This window comes from Apium graveolens, chromosome 5, assembly GCF_009905375.1.
Source record: "Apium graveolens cultivar Ventura chromosome 5, ASM990537v1, whole genome shotgun sequence".
Classification (NCBI taxonomy): Eukaryota; Viridiplantae; Streptophyta; class Magnoliopsida; order Apiales; family Apiaceae; genus Apium; species Apium graveolens.
In genome coordinates this window covers 211,112,253-211,123,773 of record NC_133651.1, presented here as the reverse complement: position 1 = coordinate 211,123,773, position 11,521 = coordinate 211,112,253, and the positions used below count along the sequence as shown (strand labels likewise).

At 32.8% G+C, this 11,521-nt stretch overlaps 2 protein-coding genes across 10 annotated transcripts; both read right to left on the bottom strand.

Moving 5' to 3' along the window:
- Window positions 1-881: 881 nt before the first annotated feature.
- Window positions 882-1,501, bottom strand: LOC141660650 (secreted RxLR effector protein 161-like). The gene is made up of 3 exons (XM_074467638.1): window positions 1,420-1,501; window positions 1,181-1,281; window positions 882-1,058 (listed from the first exon to the last, which is right to left on the bottom strand). The coding sequence occupies exons 1-3, from the start codon at window positions 1,499-1,501 to the stop codon at window positions 882-884; spliced, it is 360 nt and encodes a 119-aa protein (XP_074323739.1).
- A 773-nt stretch (window positions 1,502-2,274) lies between these two features.
- LOC141661578 (uncharacterized) lies at window positions 2,275-6,514 on the bottom strand. 9 transcript variants are annotated; one of them, XR_012550033.1, is made up of 9 exons: window positions 6,304-6,514; window positions 5,946-5,993; window positions 5,681-5,775; window positions 5,386-5,569; window positions 5,177-5,251; window positions 4,555-4,669; window positions 3,639-3,854; window positions 3,376-3,453; window positions 2,275-2,612 (listed from the first exon to the last, which is right to left on the bottom strand). XR_012550033.1 is itself a non-coding variant. In XM_074468588.1 (8 exons), the coding sequence occupies exons 3-6, from the start codon at window positions 5,388-5,390 to the stop codon at window positions 3,848-3,850; spliced, it is 246 nt and encodes an 81-aa protein (XP_074324689.1). In that variant the 5' UTR covers window positions 5,391-5,569; window positions 5,681-5,775; window positions 6,304-6,514; the 3' UTR covers window positions 2,275-2,612; window positions 3,376-3,453; window positions 3,639-3,847. The 9 variants fall into 9 exon arrangements, 1 of the variants encoding a protein (XP_074324689.1); XR_012550030.1 differs by having other exon boundaries at window positions 5,681-5,993; XR_012550034.1 differs by lacking the exon at window positions 5,946-5,993 and having other exon boundaries at window positions 4,555-4,673.
- Window positions 6,515-11,521: the final 5,007 nt, after the last annotated feature.

Genomic DNA, 11,521 nt, shown 5'->3' with positions numbered 1-11,521 from the left:
TAAATTGACTAGTCTTATTTTGTTTCCATTGTTACTTGGTTATTAAGTCCTTAGGGGTGTCTCAACACTTAATGCCCTATGATCATCTGGTTTGGGAATCAATGACCCAAAACTCGTTACATGGGTAACATGGAAAGCCTAAGAAAATAGACATTGCACAATCAATTAAAATAAAAGAGGAAAAAAACAGTATAAGGCAAATTTGGCTAGACACTTGTTTTGATAAATATTGAGTCAGTTTAATGTTGAATATACAACAACGAAACCAAAACCCAAAGTGAATAAATAAGAGCAAGAATATAAATAATAATCACACAAGACAAGGATTTACGTGGTTCAGAAATTCCTACTCTTCAAGCCACACTAATTTTACATTGATTTCTCATCATTTGTTGTGTTATGATTTTACAATTACATCAGTATTTATAAGAGAGAAAATTAGGCCTAAATCAAAATTGTAGTCCAAATCTGAAAAGTAGACTAATCCATAAACTAATCTGAATATGCATCAGAATAGTCTATAGTTTCATGGTAATAGACTCCACAAACCCAACAATATCTCATATGGAGTCTGGCCAATCTTCACTTCACTCTTTTAAGTATAATAAATTAATTCTTTAATCAATAACTCTAAATAGTGCAGTGACTTCTCATCAATCAATTCTGAAGGCCAGTTGAAGCTACGCAAAGCTTCAACTTTTCACTCGTAACCACCTTAGTCAACATATCTGCATGATTCTTTAAACTAAGGATTTTCATCAAGGACAAAGTCTTATTTCTTATCAACTCTCTTGTAAGATGAATAGCACTCTGACTGTCGCTATACAAAACACTGTCCGCCTGTTTCTTTCCCAACTCCTCAAAAAAATTCTTCAACCAAATCATCTCCTTCTAGCTTCAGAGATAGCCATATATTCTGCTTCTGTGGTTGAAAGAGCAACACTCTTTTGAATTCGTGACATCCAACTAATTGCGGTGCCACCTAAAGTTAAAATATAACCCGTTGTACTTTTTCTCATATCCAAATATCCACCGAAATTTGCATCAGAAAACCATTTCTAAGATAACATATTTTTTAATTGAAACATAGTGCAACCTTGGACGTGGCTTTCAAGTAGCGTAACAACCACTTGACTGCTTCCTAATGCTCTCTTCCTGGATTAGATAAAAATATGCTAACCACTCTCACTGCATGAGCAATGTCTGGCCTTGTACACACCATAGCATACATTAAACTGCCAACTGCAGACGCATAAGGAACTTTAGAAAACTCTTTCTCGCCTTCATCCTTTTTAGGTCATTATTTCATTGTGAGATTAAAGTGAATCGCCAACGGTGTACTTCCGGTCTTCGCATCCTGTATACTGAATTTCTGCAACAATTTCTCAATATACTTTTCTTGAGATAATTTCAAAATACCTTCAGCTCTATCCCTTCTGATGCTCATAGCATGTATTTGTTTTGCTGTACCCATATCCTTAATCTTAAACTCCTCAGACATCTATCTCTTTAAACTGTTAATTTCCCTCATATTTGATCCTGCTATTAACATATCATCAACACACAACAACAATATGATATAAGATGAATCAAACTGTTTAAAGTTACAACAATGATCCATAGCACTCCTCGTGTACCCATTCTTCATCATAAAGCTGTCAAACTTCAAATACCATTATTTTGGTGCTTGCTTTAAATCATACAAGCTTTTTATAAGCTTGTAAACAAGGTTTACTTTCCCAGCTACCTGAAATCCCTCTGGATGAACAATATAGATGTCTTCCTCTTGATGACCATGTAAGAACGCGGTCTTAACATCCACTACGCCATAGATTGGATACCGCAACCCCAAGAAACCGTAACTAAGGGCCAAAAAAGCGTTGCTAAAGGCCAAAAAAGGCTATGGCGACTCTTTTTCGGGGTTACAATTTTAGGCGTTGCAATAGAGTTTTTTGCAACCCCGGTGACACCCTGTTGCAACCCTTGGTTATCCGTTACAGAAACGTGCTATTGCAACACCAATGGGATTGTAATAGGTCTTGAAAAGTGTTACAGTAGGGTTTGGGCTATCAGTGCAATATTTGTGGGCCCCATAATGGGGCTCACATGTGGGGTATCGATGCAACCTTTTTGCAACGCTTTTTAGTGTTTTATGCAACGCTTTTTAATGTTTTTAGTAATGTTTTTTAGTGATTATTAGAAACACTATAAAGACCTATTGCAACGCTTTTACAAAAAAAATGTTAGGAACTGTTTGTAAATTAACATGCCCATAAATAAGACCATTGTCTTAAAACTAACACAATCCATAATCCACAAACCATAAACATCAGTCCACCAACCATAACATCAGTTTCCACATACTACCACCACCTTCACCATCACCATACTACCATCCTTATATAAATAAACTTGAATCAATGAGACTACATTTTGCCTTTTGATAGGATTATTACAATACTATATGAACATTCGCATGCAGTTGTTTACTAATGCTATGAAATTACATGGTATTTGTTGGCCTTTATTTGACAATGATTCTTCTTCCGTCTAGTTGTTTCTCTCCATGGTGAGCCACATTCATATTTGCTTGAATTCTAGTATAATATTTTCTGTCATACAAAAAATTAATATCAAACCAGAATCTACAAGTAAAGAAAGACACGTACAAGACTAGTAATCTACTACATAAAAAAGAATTAACAAGGGTCTTCATACACATCTTGTATCGCCCAAGGTACCATAACACACACTACAACACATAAAAGGTTTCCAAGTCAATGTTTAGAGGACTAGAAAAATAGTTCTTATCAATTAGAAAATGCAAACCACGAGAAAAAAAAACACTGGGGGCACTTTCCAAAATCTATTATGTTGATCAAAGTAGAATCCTAACTCTATACAAGGTCAAAGTCCCAAAATAATATTACGGAACACTGAACTATTGATATGAAAACTAAAGCATGACTGAAATTAGTTATACTTGACATGCCTACTGAAATACTACTAATGACAAATATTACAAATTCAATTAGTAAACAGCCAATTGCGATTTATTATAGGTAATTTTATATGTATACTCACTATCAATTCCATACACATTGTGCCATAAATCAATTTTCTCACTGTATCTGTCAGGGAGACAAAGCAAGATACAATCAACATTAATTTTGGTTTAAATCATATCATTCAAAAGTCCAATTTCAGCAACAAGGGATCAACTCTGGTTTGAGGTTTAGCAAGTTGAATAATGTTAAAATAGCTTTACCTCTTACTACTATTAGTAGTAAGAGATATTATTCAAGGGTTCTTCAAAAACATTCTTAAAAAGTTAGTATTCCATGTCATAGGATGCTAAATTAAACGCGTCCATACCATTGCCCTTGAAGGAATAATAAGACCACCAGGTTTTAGCAGGCGATCCCTGGCTGTAAGGATGCTCCCCAAGATGTTCTGTAAAGTAGCCAATGCAAGATATAAAGACTGATTATAATAATGAGACCGTAAAACTGAAGCTAGACATGGTACAAAAAATAACTTCAATTTGTATCTCATAATAAAAAAATAACCTCATAATTACAACTAAATAGGTTTAAGTGAGATAAGAACAACGAAGAAAATGTAAGCGTTAAAATTACCTGTACTTCCCCTCTTGCAAGTGCATGCTCAAAAATGTTCGCAGCATCTATAGCACCTTCTGCTGCTCCTGCTCCATTTAGAGTGCGCACCTCATCAATAAATCATATAATATCATCAGCTTGTTTAATTTCATCCATAAGTTTCTTAAGCCTTTCTTCAAATTCTCCACGATACTTTGTTCCAGCAACAAGAAGACCCATGTTCAGAGTTATGACCTAAATATAACAGTGAAAATAAGAAAGTAGATAGTACTGATTTTGTACTTCAGGTGCAAACTATAACTCTAAGTCTCTTATATCTAGAACTGAGTTAAAGTAATACAACATTTGTATGGGCTGATAAAAAAAAGAATTGTGTGGCATCAACCACATTCTATATGCCCATGCAGATTTACTACAAAACCAATTATATGCAGATTACACCCGCACATGACACTTACAAACATGACTAACATATCTAGCGTAATTGCACTTACGTACTCTTACAAACTGAATACTCAAAGTTTCCTCTCATCCTCTTCTATGAAGGAACTTTAAGTTTTTCTCCTAAACCAGCCAAGTTATAGTCCTAGGCGCACTAATACAACAAAAGCAGTCCAATATTAAGAAAAGTATCAAAGAGAGAAAAACCTCATCAACAAATATCATCACTCACTTGATAAGAGTTCCTGAGGAGTAAATTGGATTCTTCACAACATACTCAACATACAGATCGTAGATATACTTTAAAGGTTCTCTAAGATTTCCAGCTCTAGCATGAGTGAAAAGGATGATCTAGACAGAGATCATGATAGTAATTATACATATAGCCATAATAAATTTCATTTAGGAATACAATTTGACATATAAAATCCTTAGTTAAGGATATTCAAGTAAATGCACCATCATTAAAGCATGTAATATATTTAGTACTGACCTTCATCCCAGATGGACTCTCCATAAAACTTAGTTTGTATGTATTTGTACGGAAACTGTGAAATGAACATCCTTGCCCAGGTAACAGTGGCACTCCGAGATTTCCTTTCTCAACACTATCTATCACAAAGAGAATCCAAGAAAAAAGCTTAGAACGCTTGATAATACTATTTGATTCATATAAAATGAAATTTCGCAGGTGGTTTAAAAACTTTTATATGAACATAGTAGAATAGTTAAATTCCCGTAACACTTCAAGATTTCACTAACAAATATCACTCAAATGAGATCATTTCAGAGGCAGATAATGTAATATATTAAACCGGAATTTGTACGTGCCAACTAAATGTGTGAGAGTATTCTGGATCCGAACCAGATAAACATATTTTAATTAAATCAGCTGTACGACTCGGAATGTCATAACAAATTAACTTACCATCACGGTTTATATACAACAATCCTAAATTTTATAACGGAAGTATAAGTAACATATTAAGCTAGAAACACATTATATGAACTGGAAGCAAGCATTCAATCGTTATAATAGTACAAAACAAAAGAGAGAATCAATCAGGTAGCACTATAACAATCTCTATCCTTATAGTTTGAGATTCACGAGTTACCTCACAGTTGAGAAAACAGTGATCCATTTCAGCGGCTGGTCTACACATGCACACTTACTAAGTCCATCTTTTTAACTATTTCAATTAGAGTCCCATGAATACCCAAAAAACCAAGTTAAAATGCCAGGAGTAACATTTTGGTGAGCATGTGTTAAAAATTAGCCTAAAAACAGACCTGAACAGAGTTGAAACAATGAAGTTATACCTACCTCATCACTTTCTTCTTTTGTAATTAATTGATCATCCACTCCAAACTCCAGTGTTGATTCACATTTTTGAGAGTCCGGTAAGCCCACCAAAATGTCGCACGCCCGTATAAACCTAGTTGTGCACTGCCAAATCTTTGGTAGTCATCTTTTATTGCCTTAATTCCCCATTCAGCCACCCATTCCCCTATTTATAACAAAAACAGCAGAAGTGCTTGCTAAGTAATTGTAATTGTTTAACCACACAAGATACATAGATTCATACCATTTCATACTTGTTCATGGTGACACCACTTACCAACTAAAATAAGAGGTCCATTTGATGTGTTGACCGTGCTCAATTCTGCTGATCTGTTGTTGTTAACATAATAGATATGTTGTTGTACTGTCATTCTATCAAAAAAATCAGCGAATATAAATTCAAAGAAGATCCCAGAGATCTACTGATGGACAGGGTCACAATTTATGTATTTATTGATACAATAGATAAATAAGTTTTTTCATAGTCATATATAATTACTGACAAGTAAAACTATCCTGGACAAGGATATCTTCCAACTTACAATGTAATTTACACTCTTTTTCACATCTATTATGTGCAAGTATCGCAGCTGAGAGATCCAACAATTAGCAACATATGAGAGCCTATAAAAAGTGTTAGTTGGATACAAAATACAAAAAAAAACTGCACTTCCATATAAATTAAACAAAGACATATATAGCAAAGAGATTGGCAGGGAGATAGGAGGGGGAGTGACATAGAAAAGAGATAAAAATAAAAACAAACACATATACACACATAAAAATAAAAAAAAAATTGTAAAGAGATTGAGCATACAAGAGGGGGAGAGAGGGCATAGAGAGAGATAAACAGACATATATAAAACACTCAAAATTGAACTAATCGAGTAAGGATAATACCTCCCACAAAAGCCCTAAATCCAAGCTTAAATGAATCCAAACCCTAAATCCCTAATCCCTCACTAAATTGAATCCAAGCCCTAAATCCCCAATATCCCACTTAATTGAATCCAAGCCCTAAATCCCCAATCTCCCACTTAATTGAACAAGCCATAAATTCCCCCTCCCTCACTAGCCGAATGCTCCTCACTAATTCTAACTTAGTTTTCTGCCGCTTTGAAATGAGTAATAGGGGAAGTTGGAGTGAAATTAATGTTTTTAGTGGACTTGGAGCCAAAATAAAATTTTGGACAAGGCCGCAATATTGTTTGGACTAGGCGGGATCAAAAAAATTTGGCGTGTTTAGCTATCTTTTTTTTCATAAATTATAAAATATTTTTTATTATTCAAAATATTTGTTCAGTTCAAACATATAATTATTGACTACATTATTTTTATAAATAAAATAAAATTATTTTCTATTTCGAAAGATTAAAGAAAATATTTATAAAATTGTCATTATTTTTTTATGTTAAATGATTATTTCAATTCTATATTGATTATTTCAATCATTAATTTCTCTTTTTTAATAAATATTATTTTTAACATTTAATTATGAGAAATAAATAAATTAAAAAAATATAAATATCGTATAATAATTAATATATCAACTAATTAATGGATTGTTGTGTTTTATAAGGCGTTAAATTTATCAATATAATATTGTAAATCACTACACTAATATTATTAATTTCTAAAAATAAATAAAATATATATTTCAATTATAATTTCATTTCTATGTAAATAATTATTAATTAGTTAAAATAAAATATCATCTATGTCATTTTGGTAACACATTTTGACTATACCGCAACATCAAAAAATAGGGGTTGCGATAAACATGGGTTTAAAAGACTATTATTACACTTTTGTTTGCAACCCTGGTGTGAACGGTTGCACGTAGTGATCTAGTTGCTCTAGATGTAACTCCTCTATAGCCACAATACTTAGCAGAATTTTAACTGTAGTCATCTTAATAAAGGAAGAAAATATATCGGTATAGTCAATACCCTTTTTCTGTTGATAATCCTTGACTACTAACCTCACCTTGTATCTCTTTCTACCATCATGTTCTTCTTTTATCCTGAAAACCCACTTATTCTGTAAATTCTTCTTTCTTGCTGGTAACTTTGTTAAAGACCAAGTCACATTTTTCTCAAGTGAACTCATCTCTTCATCTATGGCTGATTTCCACTAAGGTGAATCACCCATTTGTACTACCTCTGAATAACATCGAGGCTCCCCGTCCTCGGTCAATAATATATAATATTCTGAAGGAGAATATCTTTGTGGTGGCCTCATTCTTCTGCTAGATTTTCTTACCTCAGTCTGGGGAGTTACTGAAACCCTGTCATTACCATTTTCTGAACTCCTAATTTTTCCTGCAAGATCTGTTTCTCTTGAAAGAGATATGTCCTAAGTCCAATCATGTCTGAGGATTTAGGAATAATTTTTATGTAATCTGTTTTGATTTCATTGATATTAATAAAAGACTTGTTTTGTTTTTAATGCGGGCTCTATCTATTTTAAATGTTTAAATAAGATAAACCACAATTTAGAGTAAAGCTTTTTATGGATTGTGATGAGATCATAATAATGAGACCTAAAAGATGATAACTCTAAACTTAAATAGTTCCTGGTCATAGGATTACTAACTGGTAATTAATAATCCGTAAAGATCGGTACATACTATGCTTGCTTCATTATGAAGGATGTCTGTTGTCATAGACATTTGTGTGGTGACACTATAGCTAGTATGTAGGTGCTTATTATTGAAAAATAAGTTCACTGAACATGACTCACACCGTTGAATAACTGATGGAGTTCACTCACATGTCAGCAGTTGTTCACATAGTGATAGTTGTACAAGTATCCTTAGACTTGAGGTCATCATAGTCATCTTGTGTACACTGAACTATGCTTTGGTTTAGTTCTTAGTCTCTAGGGACAATTATAAGGGCTCTACTGGGTTTAGGAATTTGTACACGAAGATAGTGTATGATCAGTAAAGGATCTACCCCTTCTAGTGTAGGAAGAGAATGTTCAATGTTGATCCACTTATGTTAGTTCAGGAATCTCTGGCCAGAGTGAATGAAATTAAAAAGGAGTTTCTAATTATATTAAATAGAACTAAGCATAGTTAATGGGAAAGCAAGTGATTAAATAAGATAGGCTTGACACAAGTTCCATGCCTTGTATTTAATTGTGACATTGCAGGGTAGAAGGAATTGATTGTACGATAACTACTCGCTGAATAGGTTCTTGGTATTCTAAGCAGTGAAATCGTATTATCTGGATTGTCACAATATGCTGAGAAGTATCCCTCACGATGTAGAATAAATATGATTAATTAATTAATCATATTTAATGAATTAGAGAATTTATATAAATAATGATAAAATAGTTTCATTATTATTTATTTCTACTACTAGCTTAATATTGAACCTACAGGGTCACACCATAAAAGAGAATGATTTAATGGTGGAGGAATTAATTAATAATGGCTGATAATTATTTATTTCTGAAATAAATAATTAATTGGCAAATTTAATAATTGATTAAATGAGATTTTATTGATTATAAATTAATTAAGAAAAAGTGCTTAGTATTTTTAGTTAAGAATTTAATTTTTGGAAATTAAATCAAGTGAGAGAATTATTTCTAAAGTGTTTAGAAAAATGATTAATAATTAAAAGGTGTTTTAATTATTAGTGAGAATAATAAAGGGTTAATAATAATAATAATATTTTATGGGAAAATTTTCAGCTGAAAATTTTGCCTATAAATATACTATTATAAACCCAATTTTTGCCTGAACCTAAAAATTTACCTAACCCTAATTCTCTCCACCTCCTCCTCATTCATTATATCAATTTCGTGGTGGATACCGGTGGAGTGCTTCACACTTGATGAGCAGCTGCTAGGGATTTCCGTTCATCATTCTTGAATCGCTATTAAAGACCTCCATCTTTCGATTAATGTAAAGTTTCTTAAGGTAAATATACTAATCTACGAATTAAATATTATTTTTCACATGGATCCTGCGGAGGGTTTCGGTTTTTTAAGATTTAAATTTACGTTTTCGTTGCGTTTATGTCCTAAAAACCCTTTAATGGCATCCGAGCTACTTGCGAAAAGTTTTTAATTCGTTTATGTATTTAACTGTTTTCGATATATGAGCATGTACATAATTCGTCATGATTTGATGTTGAAATAATCTACTTATATATGTATGGTTTTGAATATATGATATTCATGTGAGTTGTATAATCATAAGATGATTATTTAATCTGTATATATACTAATATATACATGATTTATATTTATTCTAATTATGAGAATCATATTAGATACCGATTCTGAATTGGCTGCTGCATATTTCCTGAAATCTGGGTCTGGTGTCCGATTTACACAAACGAATACCCTATTTCATAGGTAAACGAGCATCTGAACAAAACTGATAGTAAAAGCTATCAACGACTCTTCTGTGAGGCGTTTGACGTCGTTTACTGCCCGTAAACAGTGATTCTTGTTTTTCTCATTTGATTCTATTTTTCTGATTTTTGTCATATTTTCTTTTTATGATTAGATCAGGGATAATATGATAAATTAAGATCAGATTATGTGCTTTAACATGCTTTTATGTGTTGTATGAGCATGGTGGATGGTTATGGCCTTTCGACCTTAGTGTAATGGTTTTGGTTTTGGTTATAAATACGACTTGCATGTCATCAATCATTGTAATCATAAATCTCGAATGTAACTCGAGTTATTCTTGTAAGTTCATTAGATTAGTTTTACTTCCAATCATGTAATGTAATTGAAGACTTAAGAAGGCTATCCAATGGAGGTGATACAAAGAAGTAGACGAGGCATACAAGAAGTCTAAACAAAGAAGAAGACTTATGTAATAAGTAGTTGTATTTATTTCCATCACCATATTAGATTGACCTTGATCTTTATCATGAGCTTGATAAAGATCACATAGGATGGGGCCATAACCAAACATATTTACTTTATTGCACTTTACATTTACTTGTTTATTTAATTTTATATATGAGATATATGCCTATGTTTACCATGCAATGATAGATTTAGGTGAACTTAAATCAATATAAGGTGTGCTCTAGAAAATCTAGAATAGGAATCGTTTCTTGCCTTAACAATAAATATTATGAATACGATCATGAGATTCTTGTGTTTATGAAACACGTAATTGAATATGAATTTTTAATATTGAGAGAAGGGATGATTTTGTCAACAACAGATTTCTATCTGTAAGAAAAGGTTATTAAGTGACGCCTCTTGACAATGCTCCACCCGATCTGGGAATCATCTGATTATCGATTATTGATTTGAAATATTTAATTTAAAAGGAAGAATCTCTTTATAATATGATTATGATTGTAACGTGATATAATCCCTCTAAAATTAAATAATATCAAGTAGTAATTGGCCAATGACACAACGGGCTTGTGTCGGTCAGAGCCTTCCAACATGGTAGAAAGTGATTCTTATTTTTAAATCATTGTCGTTTCGTGCTACAGCCGAGGGCTTCGATTTCTAAATAAGAAATACTTGTCTATTACATAGAGATGTGTACATTGAATTAGAATCTACAGGTCGGTACGTGCTACAGTCGTGGGCCGTTGGAGACTGATTCAATTGTATGAAATGTTGGGTTAGACTTGACTTAGAATATTGACTTTGTCGTGCCACAGCCGTGACTCAATTATTCAAGAGGCTAAACTTATATTAGGGAATAACATAAGATGTAATTGACAAAAGTTGTCTGCCTATTGAACATCACATGACGTTTCGTGCCACAGTCGAGGTTGTGTGATGGAATGTAGTATCCATATTCCCACTAGCATTATGAATGCTTAATTTTCACTTAGGGGGTTGAAAAAATTAAATAAACTAGTGGGAGACACTTATGAATAAAGACCTGATTCAAATAGTATTTTGAAATGAAATTGAATATTCGCTAAGTGTTGTTATATGTTTATCATTTATAGATTTACTATATTCGTCATGTCTTCTGTACTATCACTCCGGAGCATACTAGATGCTCACAAGTTAACTGGTTCTAATTTAGCTGTTTGCTTTCACTATAATAAGTTGGGGCACTGGAAGAGGAACTGCAAGGTTTACCTTGCAGAATTGAAGAAGAAGAAGG